At 47.8% G+C, this 19,276-nt stretch overlaps 1 protein-coding gene across 3 annotated transcripts in view; it reads right to left on the bottom strand.

Annotated features, from left to right (window-relative positions):
- The window catches only part of Sfxn5 (sideroflexin 5), a 110,679-nt gene that overhangs the window by 25,819 nt on the left and 65,584 nt on the right, over window positions 1-19,276 (bottom strand). For 2 of the 3 annotated variants that reach the window (XM_047522465.1, XM_047522466.1), the window contains exons 10-11: window positions 18,092-18,182; window positions 1,564-1,679 (exon numbers count right to left, since the gene is read on the bottom strand). In XM_047522465.1, the coding sequence (XP_047378421.1) occupies window positions 1,564-1,679; window positions 18,092-18,182 (207 nt within the window). The remainder of the gene's footprint in view (window positions 1-1,563; window positions 1,680-18,091; window positions 18,183-19,276) is intronic. The other variant, XM_047522467.1, reaches the window with a different exon arrangement.

Consider the following 19,276-nt stretch of genomic DNA (forward strand, 5'->3'; position numbering starts at 1 on the left):
AGCTATACCTCCAGCCCTTTTTATTTATTTTTTTTTGAAACAGGGTCTTGTTAAGTTGCTGAGGGTCTCACTAATTTGCTGAGGCTGACCTTGAATTTGTAATCCTCCAGCCTCAGCCTCCCAAGTCACTGGAATTACAGGTGGGCCACCATGCCTTGCTGGTTGAGTCTGTCTTAGAAACAAGCGGTCAGCTTTGTAAGGGTACATGCTTCTGCTGAGTGCCGGCAGGGTCTCCATTGGGGACCTGCATGGGGCCTTGACCTCCGGGTTCCTGTGAGGCCAGTCTGGGGCTTAGTTCAGTGGTGGTTCTGTGTTTGGATGACCACTGTAGGAGTCTCTTTAACCCCAGCGACTCCATCCTCAGAGGAGTTCCAGGAAGGACTCAAAGCCCAAAGATTCCGAGAGTCTTACCCTAGATAGCAAGGAATGGACCAAGTCATGTTGCAGGAAGCCCAGGGCTGCAGAAGAGTGTGGCTTTCCTTACTTGTCAGCCCATGAGAGGTCATTCCAGTTGTCCTCCCTCATGGTGACTGGGCACAAGGATAGAGTTGGGGTAGGAGGTTGAGGTCAGGCAGGAAATCGAGACTAAATCCTCTCCATGATGGGCTCAAGGCTAAAAGCTTCTCCTAAGAACTTGTGCCCTTCATGATCAGGAAGGCCAGGAAGAGGCTGCTCCAGGCCCTGAACAAGGTGTTAAAAGCACAGAAGAGCTGAGAGCCAGGACAGCAGGCAGAGGAAGCACTGTTGGCATGGCACCCCATCTGTGCCCCTCATTAGCCCTAGATGGCCACTGATTTTCCCTGTGGCCAGTGGGGAGAGGATGAGGACCAAGAGAGAGCTTTCAGAGAAAGCTTCATGGACACAGGTAAGGCTTGGGCCCACGTGAGAGCAACAGAGGGACAGTGGCTGGAGAAGGCAAATGCTCAGCCACCTCATGGCTGACCACTGCCCATTCCTAGCACTTAGAGGTCAGAGGCCAGGGCAGCAGGACAAGCCAGACCACCATCAGGAGGAAGGCCAAAGCAGGAATGCACAGGATATGCACATGGGATTTGGGGGGGAGGGGGTTATTTCTTCCCTTTAGTCAGAATGCTGGAGTGGGTGGGACCAGCAAAACCAGAGGCGGGGGAGGGTCTTGTCACAAAACATTCTTCTCCAAACCACACCAGAGGCCTCAGCAAGCCTGGACTCCCAGGAGTTCGGAGTTGGGAGTTCGTGGCTTTGGGTCCCAGTGAGGCGGAGCTAAAGATGTGCCTTTAACCACTCTCCTCTAGCTTCCTGTTTGTACCTGAGAGAGTGGAGGCCCAGGCAGCGGGGTCCAGGTCCCAGGGACAGGGAGAAAGCTCTGGGGAGTCTCTTCTGCCCTCACCAATTAACACCTTGTCTGAGGAGCTGGTCCTGAGGGACCAAGAACTGGGGACTTTTCACAGTGGCAATGGGAGGAGAGGTTGGAGAGAAGCAAAGGCCCATCCGGTGGGACAGTGGGAGGAGGGGTGGGGGGAGGAGACATCAAGAGGGCAACCCCCTCCCCCCCAGCGTCCCTCGAGCTCCCAGGCCACCCACGTGTCTGGCCGCAATCTTGGAGGAGCCCACGAGGTTGCCGTCAGCATCCAGGACATCGATGCCTTCCTCCAGCTCCCCGTACCGCATCAGGACCACGTTGCAGATGTTGGCACTGGCTGGAGAGAGGGTGCGGGTGCAGGAGTGAGGGAGGTGGGCTGCACCTGCAGGTGCCACCAGCTGCTCCCTGTCGGGCCCCCACGCCCCAGCCACAGGGTCCTGAACAAATGCTCAGGCTGAGAAGGTGGGGGCAGGCCAGGTTCTGCTGTCCTCCTGCCTATCGCCCTGGTGAGGGATCTGGGGACTCTTGGGAACCTGATGAGCAAAGGTGGAAAATAACGGGTGTTGGGGGAAAACTGCTCAGGACTTGGAGACAGCGCTGTTTTCCTGTCCGCTGGGCCATAGGAAGGCAGGTGCAGTGGACGCCCATCAGCAAGGGCTCTCTGGCCTCAAGACACATCCCCCTGGAGTCTGATGTTCCACCATCAGCAACTCAGTCCCTTGGGTCACCCCATCCATTCAAAATATCAGTCCCCACATTCAGTCCCTTGTGTCTCAGAGTGAATCAAACTCCCAGAGAGATTTGCATCCCTGACAGCAGGTGCCAAAGTAGGCAGGAACCTCAGTGCTACCCACCACCACCTCCTCATCATATGGAAGGAAAACTGAGGCTCAGAGGGGGGAGGTTACTTATATGAGGTCACACAGCAAAGTGGAACAGAGCAGAAAGTCTACAGTGCCTAAATCTTTAGGCGCCAGGCGGGTTGGGGTGCAGCAGAGTTCTTCCAATATTTGAATTCCTTTGTTCGGCCATGCCCCTCCACGTCTCAGCTAAGATTTGGGGACTGAGGGGACTTTAATAAGCACTGGATAATGGAGTCTGTGGGCCCCACATCAGCTGGTGCCTAGCACAGGGTGCCTTTCCTGCTCCCCTCCACTGGGACACACCGACCAGGCCTGGATTCACCATTGTGGGGTGCGGATGCTGCCCTGCTTCAGGATGGAAGTGGGGAGACTTGAGGGTGGTGGACGGGTGGGAAGTGGGGGGTGACAAATGCAGAGCCCGCCTGCTTCACTCCTCCCCCCAAAGCGCCTTGCTGTGTTTAAAGTTTTAATTTTTGCTAATTAATGTCAATTAATTTTGTATAATGAGTGTTTAATTTTGGGGAGTGTGTGAGCCTGGGAGCGACTGCAGTTCTGGGCTGTGAACGCTGATTAGCATCCGCACCTGCTGCTCCCCCCACTCCAGTGGGGGGGCACCGGGTTTGGGGAGCTGGAGAGCGGCAGGGCCCAGTGGGCTGGCGGAGTGGGAGGGAGCCCACAGATGCTCCTGGGGCCTGAGCCAACAGTTGGGGGCCCCCGAGTTCCAGGGTGCTCACAGCTGGGGGACAGGGCTCTGCAGATGAGGGGTGGTTTGAGACCCTGGGGTTGCTGAGCCTCAGTCCTCTGTTTCAATCAAGTGGGGAGGTGGAAGAAACCGAGGCGAAGAACGAGAGGCTCTGCAATCTTTGGGGAGAAAAAGCAGGAGAGCAAATTCAGCACCACAATGTATTTAGAGCACATATGCCATCTTTGAGCATCCCTACTGTTGCCACATGACACTCCACAGTGCTAACATGGGCACACCCCCTGAGGCTGGCACTCAGGCCTTGGGCCCCTCCAGTCCCCACAGCAGACAAGTTCACCTGTCTTGACAAGTGGCTCTCAACCAGGGGTGATTTTAGGAGACATTTGGCCACATCTGGAGACACTTTTTATTATCGCAATTTGGAGTTGGGGGTGGGGCTGCTGCTGGCATCTAGTGGGTTGAGATCAGGGATACTGCTACACCCCTGAAGTGCACAGGACACCCCCACAACAGAGGATTACCGGGTCCCAAGTGTCAATAATAGTGTTGACATTCAGAAACCCTGGTCTTAACCACAGCCAGAGACAGAATCAGAGGCAGAGATCCCGGTCAGCAGAAGACCTGGAGGAGGGGTTGGGAGCCTGGGTTGGGGGCTTTCTGGGTTTTGGCTCCAATTCTGGCTCTCCCTGCTCACCTCCAGAACTGAGCTCCTGCAGTCCCTGGACACTAGGGGTTTAGGACTCAGAAAGGTCCCCCCAAGGTGGCATTGGGAAGTGGGCATCCGACCTCTGTGTTAGTGGGACGCCCTCTAGTGGCAGTAGGAATGTTCTGCAACCCCCATGCCCCTGGGGTTGCCAGGCCCTCAGTTTACAGGAGAGCCAAGAAAAATCAGGGGAGGGGACAGTGGCATTTTCTGCTCCGAGAGGCATCAATCCCTGCCCTCAGAGAATGTCTTCCATTACTAATGCCATCCCACCCACAACATCCCAGGAAAGGCAAGGTTACAGGACCATGATCCCAAGAACATGCATCTCCTTAGGGTCAGGGCGGTCAGCTCTCTCTGAAAACTTGAGCAGCTGCCACCCCTTCTCCCAGTGGGCCTCCCTGAGTATAAAAGGAGAGGCAGCACTTAGGGATCTCTGGACACAGGTTATGGTCACACAAAATGCCATGCCAGGTCAGGGAAGCCAGGGACAGTCAAGATGTCTCTAGTCCCCATTTTGTGTGTGTATGTGTGGGGAAACAAAGCAAAGGAAGAGTGTGGAGTTGGAATGGTGGTGGATCAGCCCTGGGCTCATGGTGGCATCTCACGGACTCTCTGAAATTCCCAAGTGTGGAATGCAGGGCTAACAAGGCAGTAGGACTTAGGTTCAAATAAAAAACTACATGAGACAAAAGAGGCAGCACAGAAGGAACCCAGCCTCCTTTCTTCCCAGAGCCAGCCTCTCTAAGGATACCACTGTGGACTGACAATGCCCACCTGCCTCATCTAAGCTGCCTGGATGGAAAAAAGACGGAGAAAGCCCTAAAGCCCAGAATGGGGGCAACTCTCAGCCACCTTCAGGGAACAGCTGCCTATGGGCTACTGCCTGTCTTGGATGGTGTATGCCCACCATCTCTCTCTGTTGACTGTGTATACAGGTGGTCCATCTATTAAGCACCTCTATATGTACAAGCTACTAGCTACCCCCACCTATGAGCAATGAGACTGTGACCTGTTCATGATTTCATTTCCAAGACTTCATGGAGAACTTTTAATTCTGCCACACCCCTTCCTCTGAAATCTTCCCAGGTTCCCCTCAGTCTACTCCTGGGAAGTTCAGTTCTTAGACAGAGGCACTCAGAGCCTAAGCAAGTTATGTGTGTGTGTGTGTGTGTGTGTGTGTGTGAGAGAGAGAGAGAGAGAGAGAGAGAGAGAGAGAGAGAGAGAGAGAGAATGCAACCATGGGTCTCCTTTCTGACATACCAGCAAGATGTACTATTGACGGTATCAGCAGGTTAATTAAGCAGTCTGTTAGTGATAATGTTAAGAAGGCTGGCACATTTTCAACTCAGATTGACACCATTCAAGACTCAGGCGTAACTGATGTTGGAGCAGCAATGCTAGGAGATGTCATGGAACGAGAGAGGGAGAGACACAAAGAGAGACACATAGAGAGATTGCTTCATGCTGATAGCAAGCTCAGTGTCAAGTCCTGAGCAAAATATGCTCTCGACTGCTGCAGATGTTCTCACATCCAACCCATTGCGATGCAAAATCATGCAGATTGTGAACAGATAATGAAGCACCCAGTGTAACAGGGACAGCATGGGGGGAAAGGAAGAGCAGTAGACAAACATGCAGGAAAGTTCTCAGAAGGAAGGCTGCGGGGAGCTTGCCCCCAACCAGCTTAGAATAGACGAGTAGGTCGATGCAGCCAACTATCCCTCAACACATACACCTGTTTTGCAAACAGATGAATAGGAGAGCAGTGGTATCGGTTCACAGGGAAAAAGATCATTCACACAGGCAGGTGGAGCGGTGCTCTGCTGATGTGGGGAAAATAAGATACCATCACTCCTCCATTCTAAGATGCATTTCCCCACGTTTTCATTTTTTAAAAATCATTATGTGCCTTACTATAAATGTTGGGGTGTGGGGGGCTACCCAAAACAATTGTCTGTACCTGTATGGACTTAGCCACGTGTACAGGACTCTCTCTATTCAAGTGTCACCTCAGCCGACCACAGCAATCCACACAGAATTTGAACTTAAACTTAGATTCCTAATTGTTGCCTAAAACATCTTTTTAAAACTTACACTATAATGGTGCAAGGACATGAAAAGTTATTGTACATGCAGAAGATCGTCTGCCAGATACCAGGCAATGCAATTAAAGGCAGTAGAAATTGCCAAACCATAGATAGCTACCCTAAAGAAATGCCTGCCCATATGCACAAAGAGACATTTACAAGGATGTTAATTATAGCACTGTTTGTAAGAGCAAATAATTAGAAACAACCTAAATGTCCACCATTAGGGAACTCACATGGGAAGATCTCCAAAACAAATTGTTATGTGAAAAAAAGCTACTGAGTGTGTGTGCATGATGATTTGCTGTATGTTAAACCCTGTAATTGCTACAGACACATATATGTGTGCATAAATCCACAGGTAATGCTTCAGAAGTCTCACAGCTCACAGGCTGCTGCCCTTGGCAAAGGCTCTCAATTTGAGACCTAGGGGTTATTGAGAGACTTCACTTTTTTTTTTATAATTTATTTGATTCATTGTAAACAAATGGGGTACAACTTGTTTCTCTGATTGTACATGAAGTGGAGTTGTACCATTTGTGTAATCATACATGTACATAGGGTAATGATGTTTGTCTCATTCTGTTAGAGAGACTTCAGTTTTTACACTAAATGTTTCTATATTATTTGAATTTTTTTTTTACAATGGAATGTAATAATTACCTCGATAGCCATCTTAGAAATATGGCAGACAAAATCTAGTTTTAATCCATACTATAAGAAAAGGAAAACTGGGGAAATATATTCATCATATAAATATATATATATATATATATGATAAAGAGCCACTAATGTTAACTTATGAGGGTGATAGTGACTGACACCCAACAGCTATTCTACCTCCAAACGATTAGTCCAACTAGGAATAATCCTCCCCTTGCTGGTTATTGGCCAGGAAGGGACACGTGATCCAAACCCAGCCAAAGAGAGATGTCTCCTACGGCGGGAATGGTCTCCTCCCATCCCAGAACCGGGAGCAGGCAGGCAGTGTCAATCCTCTGAACACGGTTGGGTCTCCATGTGCGGCTTGGAATTGCTGCTGCCATCTGACGTCTCTGAGAGGCAGCCTACTAGGCACTGGCAGAGCACAGCCAGAGAAAGGGAGAGCAGGCAGAGTGCCTCGCCCAAGACTTGCCCTTTGTAAAGTAATAAATTTCTGTTACTTAAGCTAGTTTGAGTGGAGGGTTTCTGCTCACTTCAGTCAAAAACATCCACACGATAAATAAAGAACTTAAGAAAATTAAGAAAAAGATGCAGTGATCAAAATCACAGAAGCATATACGAGTAGGAAATTCATAAAATGTAAATACAAATAAAAAACCCATAACTCAATCTTACTAATAGCCAAAGACAGATGATTAATCTAAGAAAAAACAAATTTGCAAGAGTTTCTTATGTTCATGAATCTTCCTTGGTTAAATCGTTTATAAATGGCTATTTGTGGGTTGTTTTTGTTGTTGTTTGTTTGCCTTTTGGCGGGGGCGGTTCTGGGGATTCAACCCAGGGGTGTTCTACCACTGAGGTGCATCCCCAGCCCTTTTTGTTTTATTTGTGAGACAGGGGCTTGCTAAATTTCCGAGGCTGGTCTAGAAATTGCAGTCCTCGTTTCTCAGCTGCCCAAGTGGCTGGGATTTCAAGAATGGGTCACACTTCCCACTTTTTTTGGTGGTGTCTCATATGTAATCAAATAAACCATTCTTTCCTTTCTGGTATAAAATGTTTGTGGTTATTAAGAAATTCTAGAGCTGGTGTGGTGGCACATGCCTGTAATTCCGGAGGCTGGCAGGGCTGAGGAAGGAAGATCACAAGTTCAGAGCCAACCTCAGCAATTTAGTGAGGTCCTGAGCAACTTAGTGAGACCCTGTCCTAAATAAAACAAAACAAAAACAGATGGGAATGGGCTCAGTGTTTAAGTGCCCCTGGGTTCAATTCCTGGAAGAAGAAAAGAAGAAGAGAGAAGAGAGAAGAGAGAAGAGAGAAGAGACAAGAAGAAGAAAGAAGAAGAAGAAGAAAGAAATTCTACTACTACTCAGATGTTCATCTATATTTTCTTCAAAAAATTTTTAAAATTTTACTTTTCACATTTAGGTTTTTATCTGGAATTCATTTTTGAATCTGATATGAAATAGAGATCTCTTTCTTGCTTTCTTCTTTTTGGAAACCCAAATGCCCAATAAAGTTAAGAAAATATTTTAACCATACTGGGAACTGGAAAAACACAAATTAAAATGAGAAATAAACCAGGCATGGTGGCACACGCCTATAATCCCAGCAACTCAGGAGGCTGAGGGAGGAGGACTGAAAGTTCAAGGCCAGCCTTAGAAACTAAGTAAGGCCCTGTCTCAAAATTTTAAAAAAGGGTTGGGGATGTAATTCAGTGTTGGAGCACTCCTGGATTTAGTCTCCAGTGCTGCAAAAATAAAAGTAAAAATAAAAAAGAAACAAACTAACCCTTTTAGATGGACAAAAATTTTAGAAGATTGATAATATCAAATGATAAGGACATAGAAAACAAGTTCAAACCCTGCAGGTTCAGTAACAGCCAGTGTGCCCATTTGGCAATCTCTAGTAAAGTTAGAGGGCACACCCTCTCACACGCGCGTTCCATTTCTAGGTGTATATCCTAGATTCTCAACGCCGGCACACAAGGTAGCGCCCAGATTGGTTTCTTTCTTTTCTTAAGCCCCATAGATGGATATAATACAGATGAAGGTTTGACAGTCTCTGTCCAGGAAAAACCCATTCACGTGCACATGGATATGTGTACAAAGTTGTTTGAACAGGAAACAACCTAAACACCCCCGATCCATCAACTGTGGGTAGTCACAGGAGAACACCTGTAGCAGCTGAAATGAACACATAAGTGTTAACATGGCTAAATCTCAAAACCATAATGGAAAGCAAGTTTCAACAATAAGGAGGAGGGGTGCTAGGGAAGAATAGTTACTCTAGGTAGAGGGGAGTAAAAGGAGGGGAATAGGTATATGGGAAGGACAGTAGGGTGAAACAGACATTATTACCTCATGTACATATATGACTGCATGACCGATGGGATCCTACAACATGTACAATCAGGAAAATGAGAAATTATACTCTGTTTATGTATGATTGATCAGAACACATACTACTGTCATGTATAACTAATTAGAACAAATAAAAAATTTTTAAAAAGGACATGTATAGTGAACATAAAAGTTTAAAAATATATAAACAAGCTGTACTCTTGTAATCTGAGTAATGTGGGAAACTGAGGCAAGAGAATTGTGAGTTCAAGGCCAGCCTGGGCAATTTAGTGAGACCCTGTTTCAAAATAAAAATTTTTTAAAAACTGGGGATGCAGCTCAGTGGTGAGTGCTTGCCTAGCATGCATGACACCCTGGATTTCATCTCCAGCACAGAAAACAAAAACAAAACAAACAACAACAAAAACAATACAGTTGATGGTTTGAGGCACATGCACATAGGATAAAATATAAAAGCCTAGTCAGGCTAGGTTCAAAGCCAGCCTCAGCAAAAGCAAGGTGCTAAGCAACTCAGTGAGACCCTGTCTCTAAATAAAATACAAAATAGGGCTGGGGATGTGGCTCAGGGGTTGAGTGCCCCTGAGTTCAATCCTGGGTACCCCCAAAAATAAAAAATTTTAAAAAATAAATAAAAAATAAAAACCTAAAAGGGAAGGACACACTGGCTGTAGGTCAACGGCCATCCTTGGGGAGAGGAGATTGGAATCAAGAAAGCAGAGGGTAAGGAGTGCTTTGAGCATATCCATCATTTTATTTATCTATCTCCTCATTTTCCCTTGTATTTGAAATATTTCATAATTTTCAGAAATTGCTGTGGAAAGAACTACTGCTGTATTTTAAAAGGATAAGGTGTAATTTTAAGACTTCCATGGAAAGATGTGCAAAATTTATTGTGAGGGTATAAAGCAGTTTACTAGTGTACATATTTGATCCCATTTATGTTCAATTTTATTTATGTAGATATAAGAAGCACTGATTTATACACTTTGAGATGTTTATTTGAATTTGGAGGGAGATATGTTAAACTCATCTCTGGATAGAGAAGTAGGACTGTTTAACTTTATTCAACAAACATGTTATCAGAAAAGAGAAAAAGAAAAAAGGAGCCATTTTCATTAAACAAAGTACTCCAGTAGTACTCAGAAGTCGTAAGTTCCCAGTTTGGGCTCCAAGCTGACCTTGGAAAAAGTACTAGCAGACTCCACTTCCTCATCTGCAAGGATGGTCTGGCATTGCTAGGCTCCCTCCCCTCTCCCTTCTCTTTCTCTTCCTTCCTCCCTCTTTTCCCACCTCCCTCCCTTCCACTATTTTGCAGGGAGTACGTGCACATAGTAAACAATTCAAATTGTGTACAAGTGTGAACAATAGCATAAAAGTCTTCCCCAACCCTGATTCTTAGATTCACCCCTTCTCCAGGTTCTCATGTCCTCCAGAGGTGACCTATGCATTTTCAAGTGTACATGTATGTACTTCACCACCTACACACATGCACATGCACACACACACACACACACACACACACATTCTCTCTTGCAAATCACAGCAAAACACACCCCTCTGCTTTAAAGGAGTGATGACTATCCAATGAAGATGTATACCCTAATATTTGCTTCATTTCACAATATTCCGTTACTCCATCTGAGAGGCAGTGCTAAATGGCACAGATTTTCTTTTAAATAGCTTGAGAATCTGGGGAGAGTTTCACAACCCATATTGAAGTGTCACCAACTCAGGACTAGGAATTTCTGGACTGCAAAATCAGCCTGCAAATCTAGGAGTAGGCTGATTCTGAAGTTTTGGAATCTCTTAATATAAGATTCCTGCTAGCACATTCATCTTCTGAAAAGCTCCTTCTTATCACAGCTGCTCCCTCGTTTGAGACTCTGTAATGGTTCCCTTTAGCCGTAAGATAGAGCTCAGACCCTAAGCTCCTACTCCAGACCCCAATACACCCCACCCTGTCCTGGCAGTCCCCTGCTCCTACTACGATCATTACCCTTTCCCCAGTCTTTGCTGCTTCATCTTCTCTGCCTCTGGGTTTCTCTGCCTTCTGGATTTTAGGAATTATAAAAATCTCTGAATTGGAAGGCCATTTGTTCTATAAATATTTATTGAGCACCTACTATATGCCAGGTCCTGGGCAAGTTGCACAGAAACTGGTGATTTGGTCACATATGAATGCCCCTCACAGTTTTTTTGGGGGGCCAGTCTGCTAATCAGACATTTCCCTAAATCCCAGGGGTCAGACAGCTCATCCCAATAACAGACTGTCATATTTTCAGATGGTTCTATCACTCTTGCTGGGCTCCTACTTATCAGAGTTACTCTGGATACAGACTCCTCCTTTCTGGGCATTCTCTTTACCCCCAATACTGGAATTGAACCAGAGGGTGGGGAGGCTCCACCACTGAGCTGCATCCCCAATCCTCTTTTTTTTTTTTTTTTTTAAATTTGGAGACAGGGCCTCCCTAAGTTACCCAGGCTGGCCTTGAACTTGCAATCCTCCTGACTTAGCCTCCAGAGTCACTGGAATTACAGGCACGTGCCATGGTGCTCAGCCTGGTTCTGCACATTTTATCTTTAGTAATGCAGCTGAAAGCTGAGTGAGCTTCATCAGAGCCAGGATGGACTCATTCTGAGCATACAGTCCATGAAACTCCCTGAGTTCCCAGGCTTTTCATCTTAAGTCCTTCAGCCAAGTCAGGTGTTGGCACCCTAACATTTGTGCAGCGACACTGTTTTGAACAGAATACCTTACACCAAACCTGTGAAAGCCCATCGGCCCCCTTCTACAGACCTTTTTAGATCTGGGCTCTCACTCATGAATTCACATCCCTGCCACGTTGGGGTCCCTGTTCCCTGAATGTCAGCTGCAAGCCTCCCCCGTCCAAGGCAGTCATGACAAGGGACGGGGATGGCACTGAAGATAGAGCCCCAGGCCACACCACTAGAGACTTCCTTCTGGCTGATTTGGACCCCCTGCTAATGTCCTCTTGGGGCCTGATACACACTGGCGCTCATAACGGTTACAAGGTTGCCCCCAGTTCTGGCAACCAGCCCAGCCTGCCCTCCTTCCAGGAAACTGACATCCTTCCACAGCAACTCAAAATCCACGCCATCATGTCCAAACATCCCTTTGACGGCATAGTCTAATGATCTTTCTGTCTCTCAAAAATAATCTAACCTAACTACTTTAGTCCGTGTCAGATTCCTAAAATCCAGGAAGTGCTGGAAGCTGATTTAGCAATACTATCTAACAGATTTCATTTTCTATGAAACTTTATAGCATTTATCACTGGAACATTTGCTTTTTGTGCCATTTCAAGCATTTGACAACCCCTTGCCCCTAAACAAGTTCCCTCGTGGCAGAAATGTGTCAACTCTGGTTCTTGCCATGCTGGTTGGGGCAGGTGGAGGGCAATGGAGCTGGAGGAGGACTAACGTTCATTGGGTGCTCATAATGTGCTGGGAGATGGATATGTTCAACCCCCATGAAAACTTTGCTTAGAGATACAAGTATCTCCGCACTCCCCCTCCTTTTTTTTTTTTTTTTTTTTTTTTTTTGGTACTGGGGATTGAACCCAGGGGTGCTGTATCCCTGAGCTCTATCTCTAGCCCTTTTTACTTTTTATTTTGAAAAAGGATCTCACTAAGTTGCCCATACTAGCCTTGAACTTGCTGAAGCTGGCCTTGAACTTGCAATCCTCCTGCCTCAGCTTCCTGAGTTGCTGAGATTATAGGCATGTGCCACCACACCCAGCTAGTATCCTCAAATTATAGATGGGGATATAGATGGTCCAGGAAAAGTTAGGCAGTGTGCACGGGATGAATTGTTAAGTCTTGGGTTCACCAATCATCCTCTCTAGGCATGCTTGACTAAAAGAGTAGACGAAGGTGAAGGTGCAAACGCAAACACACACACACATACACACACACACACACACATGACCAGAATACTCAAAAACAATTTTAAAAAATGAAAATAAATAAAAATCCAGAATAAGTATCCAGGGAGCCATAGTGTCTAGTCACCAGCATTGTCAGGGTTAGGTTCCACTGTGAGTGCCCAGTATCAAACCTTTTATGCTAAAGCATTGTTTGATCATTGAACAAACCTGCGTGGGGCACTGATTGTGTGCTGGGTTCCAAGGGACCTGGGGAGTGGAGATCTATGAGAGCCCATCCTTGCCTTGGGGTACCCAGCCTGCTGAGAGGCAAACTTGGTCAAATAAGAGGCAGTCCTGGAGGGATGGAGGCTGCCTAACCCCAAATGGGACTACCAGGGAGGCCTTCCTGGAGGAGATGGTGTCTGAGCCAAATCACAAACACCTGGCAGCCAAGGCTAGTGCCGAGGAGCAGGAAAGAGTGGGCCTCTAGGCCAGCAGGGTCAGGGGCAAAGGACGGGGGCCCAGCAAGAGGTAGGAAAGGAGGATCACAAGATCTGCCACAACTATAATGGGGCAGGCAAGGACAAGAGCAGAGCAGGTCAAAGAAGGGACTTGTGGCCTCCAGAGGAGCCCCAAGGGCAGAGATGCCACAGGAAGCACCACTGACCTCAGTGAAGGGAGCTTATGTCACCGGGCTCAAGATGCATCTGCCACAAGCACCTCCCGTTGTCTCCTACTCAAAGGGGCCAAGGGACAGAGGAGCGGCAGGCCAGGAGCTGTGCTTTGACCTGGGCTGGACCCTCAGGGCTCAGGTAGCATTGGGCAGCAACCTCCTAGATGAGGCAAACAGGGTGGCCTGAGCACAAGGGAGGGGCAGTGGAGCAAGGGAAAATCAAGGACATTAAGACCTGTGTGGCTTGGGGGCACAAAGTGGGTAGGGGAGCAGGTGTGGGGACACCCCAGTGTGAACGAACAGGAGGTCTCCTGGACTCCCAGAGGCCCTGAGCAATGGCTCACTGAGCACAGAGATTTTTTTTATGGCAATGAAATATGTTTGACATTTAACAAAATATGGAAATGACACCAGAAGAGGTCATTTCTGGTTGGTTCCCGTGGGAAGGTTATTCTATAGACGGGACCAGCAGGCTGATGCTGAGGCTCAGGCCTTACGCATTGGGAGTTCAGGGTCCAGATGGGTCTTCATTAACCATGGCATTCATGGGTGTTCCCTTCTCCGTGTGATGCCCCTAGGCAGCCTGGGGGTGACCTTCAGGGCTTCCTGCCTACATCCACATCCACACAGCAGAAGGTGTAAGCTTTAGAGATGAGCTTGCCAAGGTGACCCTGGGGTCTCCCGCCCTCTGAAGCCCTGTTCTGCCTATTCGTAAGAAGTGTGTCTATTCCTCTGGCCACTGACCCTCTCATAGGACCCACCCAAGGCCCTCCTTCCTGCTGGTAACACCTCCCCACTGTCTCTCCCCAATTCCTCACAAAAAGGCTGTGTTTGTGGGACCTGCCTCCCCTAGAATGGAGTCTGCTCCTAGAGACTGGTGCCTGGACCTGGGGGTGTGTATTTTTCCAATGCCTCCTCTATTGACCTTTAATTACACTGTTTGCCCGGCTTCCCAAACCATTAACTCCACCTCACAGCAACCACACGTCAATTAATGGAGGGCCTGCTCCCAGCTCAAGCTCCTGAACACAATTAAGCGTGACAGTCCACAAATAAGAAAGAACTGGAGAATTAATTAAGGTCTAAACAAATTAATTACCAGTCCCCAATCGATTTCGATGCCAACACACATGCTCCTGGGCTCACCGTCTTTCCTAACATCTCCATGTATAAATAGAAACCAAGATTTCCCACATGACTGCTGTTCTAGACCAGGGGCACAGCATGGCTCTAAACCATCCTGAGGGAGAGAGATGGCTGCAGTTAGCATGTACACATGCATCGGTTGCACGTGGGTGTACACACACAACCCCAGTTGAAAAATCAGGTGAACTTGGAGGTGGAATGCTCCTGGCAGGACACTGAATAGCCCTGGTCACCTCTGGACACATCATTGTTTCTCTGAGACAGAGGGCCAGGGTTATCCACACAGGCTTGAAGTAGCCCTGGGCTGGCCTGGGAGGCCTGGGCTCTAGCTAACTCAGAGTGTAACTTTCAGTAAGTCTGACTTTACTTATTCTTCTGTAAAATGAGGATGGCCTTAGAGTCCTCCCAGCCCAAATGAAGAACACTGTGTGTAGCTCCTGGGAGCTTGGGCTCTGCAAATCCAGGGGAGGCTTCTGGTGACTGTTGGGGAGGTCCCAGTGGCAAGAGTCTCCATGGGTATGAGAAATGGAGTCAGGTGCAGGGACCAGGTGTCCTGTGCCTGGGTGTCTCTGGCCTCTCTCTCAACAGTATGGAGCAGAGAGGGGAAACCTCCCCTCCTCTTCCAGGTTTCTGGCTAGGTTGGAGCCCCCAGAGCAGCAGGGCAGGACAGGGGGAAGAAGTGACTGATTCCTGGGAGCTGCTTCTTCCCAGTCTGCCCAGGAGAGTGGGAGTGAGGTGCAGCCTTTGAGCACAGGGCACGCAGCTCTTCAGGACCCCCATTACTCTAAGGACTCCCTTCTGCTACACACACAGGCACACATACCTCCCAGCCTGGGGGCTTCACCTGATCACTTCCACTAGCCTCTACCAACTTCCCTTGTGCACTCACAGGTCACTGAGTCTGGTCTCCCATCATGCCAATGATCCTTAACAAGGTGAAGCACATCCTGAGCAAGCTTGTAAGCAGCCTTTCTGTGGCCCAGCCTGATTCTGCCTCACCTGCCTTGGAAAGCAGAGGCCAATCAAGCCCCACAAGCCTGCAGTGTGGCTCAGAGATGCTCTGTCCCGGCCAGGGGCACCTGGGTTTAGGCAGAGGAGGCCAAGTGCAGGGACTGGATGGTGAATGGGGAGGACCAGGGGGCTTTTGAGCCCCTGGTTGGGGGAGGGTGCAGCACGCCATTTCATCTCCCATCATAGCATGGTGTCAGTCGTGACCTGGGGTCAGTCAGTGCCTGTTTGCAGATGGGACTGGGCTGCAGAAGGGACCTGCTTCTCCTGGTAAACTAGAAGTAGCAGGGTTGCAAACCATGCTGCACATGACTATGCAACTGGCTAGGAGCTTGGGGATCTCAAAACATCCAACCATGGCTGGACTTGTGTGAGGGGACTGAAGGCTCCTTCCCCGTGAGAAGTTGGGAAGGGAGTCAGGCTGCAGCCAGAGTCTCAGACTGAAAGAAAGGCCTCTTCTCCTGAAGGAGACCCAGAAAGGTTAAGACCATCTCAAGGTTACACAGCAAGATGGTGGTGGAGAGGGCTGGAAAGGGCCCCGGGCAAAGTTATCTGAAGCTTGGCTCAAGGACAGATTACATCTGTGTGAAGTCTTAGATCCAGTCCTGGGCAGCTGGGAGCTGCCCATTCTCAGGCTGCTTCTGACCCTTTAACCCCAATGGCCACGAGCACCAGTTGGGCAGCCACGTTTATTCAATTAGGTCCCACAACAAAGTCAAACCTAAAGAGGTATTCCATTAATGGCCCATGACAGAAATAGCTGAGAGTTCATTAAAAGTGTGGAGTTGCTATAGCAATTATCTGCGTCTGCGGAGGCTCAGCCGGGTGGTTGGTTGGGAGTTCATTAGCCTCTGGGCCATGGAGGAGGTGGGGCTGTCCAGGAACAAGCTCCCTGCTTCTCACGGAGTTTCACAGGTACTCCAAAGCACTTTGCTATCAATGAAATCTGGTCTGTGGCCTTGTTTGCTCCTCCCAGAACTCTGTGCTGTACTGGCGCCTGGCTTTTACAGAAGGGGAAGCAGAGCCCTGAGGTGAAGATCAGCGCCAGGGCCACCAGCCTGGGTCTGACTCTGGGCTCTTCAGACCAAGCCTTGGCACCAGAGGGGGAGGCTTTGGTTTAGCCTTTGAGCACATGCTTAAACTTCTCCTTTGACAAGTAGTCATGCATTCCTTTGTCCTGCTCTAGATAGACGTTTATTTCATTTTGAAAAATGATGTAACAAAGTCAGACCCAAAGAGGTGTTCTTTTCCCAAATAAAGTTCTGGCTTCTAAGAGCCAGACCAGGATTTGTGGCACTTCCAGGGCTTGGCAGAGGCTTCCAACCTTCTTTGTGCCAGGAACCCCTCTGACATAACATTAGGTCTATGCACCCCTCTCAGAGTCATTTTTCCTCCCTGGTGTGATGGCGCATGCCTATAATTTCAACAACTCAGGAGGCTGGGCAGGAAGATCACAAGTTCAAGGCCAGCCTGAGCAAACTAGCAAGACCCTGTCTCAAAATAAAAATAAAAATAAAAATAAAAAGTAGGGCTGGAATGTAGCTCAATGGTAAAGCACCCCTGGGTTTAATACCCAGTTCTACCAAAAAGTAAAAGATGGAGAAGGAGGCAGAGCAGAAGGAGGAGGAAGAAGAAAACTGTTTCCAAATGCATAAAACAAAATTCAAAGGATTATAAAGGGATTATAGGAAAACAAGCTATTTAAAATTTTTAAATTCTGATTCAGTACTAGATGTGTTCTTTGATTAATGAATTAAAAAATAAGATCTAGCAATGGATATATTAAATACAAAAATTTTGAATTACTATCAAGCATAAACTGTTTTAAGCTCTCCAAGTGATAACGGTGTCATGAAAGAGTCCATAATTTACAATGGTGACAAAGCCACTGGTCCTGCTCCTTGCTGTGGTTTGCTGGGTGCATTCGTGATAGAAGAAAAGGCTACATTTCAGTTAGAGGCCAGTGTAAATATTTTTACAAGTTCACAGGATCCACTTCATTGTGTCCACTGACTCTTGAGGGCCTGGGACCACAGGTTAAGAATTTCTGTAATGTCCATGCTTACAGATATAGTAAGACATAGAGGCACACATCTGTAATCCCAGATACTTGGGAGGTGAGGCAGCAGGATCGCAAGTTCAAGGTCTCAGTAGCTTAACAAGACCCTGTTTCAAAGTATTATCATTATTATTGTTTAATATATTTCTTCAATTGAAAAACATATGCTGAGAGAAAAAAAGCTATTAAGAAAAAATAATAAAGATTTATTATTATTGTATTAGGGATTGACCCAAGGGCCTTGTGCATATTGGGCAAGCAATCTACCACAGAGCTATACCTCCCAGACTTCAAAATAAAATTAAAGAAGGGCTGGGTTGTGGCTCAGTGGTAGAGCGCTTGCCTAGCATGGGTTCACTCCCTACTACTGCAAAAGAAAAAAGGAAAAAAAAAAAAAAAAAAAAAGAATTCCTGTGCTACAAGTAGAATCTCGGCATGGAGCTAGTCAGGGAAGTCGTGTCGTCCTTTCTTCTATCTGTACACATTTCACTCCAATTCCCCCTGGCAGGACCCCTGCAGGCATCAGGAGAGGGTCCAGCAGGCTGAGAGCCCCAGGGGCAGTACACCCAGGTCTGTGCACTGCGCAGCTCTTACCTACAGCAGGGAATGGCACAAATCTCTGGACGAGAAGGCGGGTGGCTGGGGTGAACTTGTTGGCTTTCTGAACCAGGACATTAAGGCCCACCTTAAAAAGAAACAAAACAAAACAGAAAAAGTTGCAATGGCTCATGGGAAGAAAGGGCAGCATTGGAGAAAGAGCAGCTCTCCCTTGACCCATGTGAGAAGGTGCAGTCCCTCCAGGCCTCCCTCCAGTCCCAAGCACCCACATTCAGCTCTACGAGTATAGTTCATGTCCGTCAGATGCTACGTGAGTCTTCTGGTCCCAGGCCTTTGCCAGTACTGATCTTCATTCCTGAGATGTCCCGCCACCTTGCTGCCACCAACTCAGATGACACCTGTTCTCTTGGTCCCACCTCTGAATTCCATCACCAATGTCATTCACTAGCAGTAGAACCATAGCCAGATAAGTTAAACTTTCTCTGTCTCAGTTTCCTTGTGCTTAAAAGGAATAGAAATTTCTACAACATCCCAGGGCTGTTATAAGGGTGTAAAGTGTCAGCATCAACTTGGCACATGAGAGGCCTCAACAAATGCAGCTGTATAATAATGACGTCACCTCTCCCAGGCAGTCCAAAGCTCCCTGTTCATATCACCAGTACCTCCCTCCTAGGGAAGGTCCACTGCTTGTGGGTCTGATTTCCTCCCAGCCTGGGGGTGAGGGACCGCACCTTTCCTTCTTTGTGTGCTTAGGGTTGTACCTAAGCACAAGTTCATGTTCAATAAGCTGAGGATTAAGGAATAAGTGCATGAAGCAACAAGCAAACAACTGAATGGAAAGCACAGGAAAGGCTGGAAGGGGCTTCTTGTAGAGGAAGGTGGGCATAGGCTGGCAGAGAAGGACTTTCTGGAGGGGAAAAGCACAGGCAGGGAGTGAGAAAAGATGCCATGCCTGTGTCCACACCAGGACAATGTGTGGAGGCCTCTGCTTCCCGACATGGAGGCCAGAGTCAACCCCTGGTCTGTTAGAATATGTGACATCTGATCTGCACACCTGGTGGCTCAGGAGGACACCCTGCACCCTCAAATGTGGCTCTGGCTTTAGTGTTTTGGATGGTTGGGGGAAATGCAGAGCCTTGGGAAGTCCTCAGAGCCACCGGTGCCTGCAGAAGTCAGGGCAGAACTCAGTGAGGCAGGAACCACCTGGCCTGAGTGTGCCAG

The sequence above is a fragment of the Sciurus carolinensis genome, chromosome 13, assembly GCF_902686445.1.
Source record: "Sciurus carolinensis chromosome 13, mSciCar1.2, whole genome shotgun sequence".
Taxonomy (NCBI): domain Eukaryota; kingdom Metazoa; phylum Chordata; class Mammalia; order Rodentia; family Sciuridae; genus Sciurus; species Sciurus carolinensis.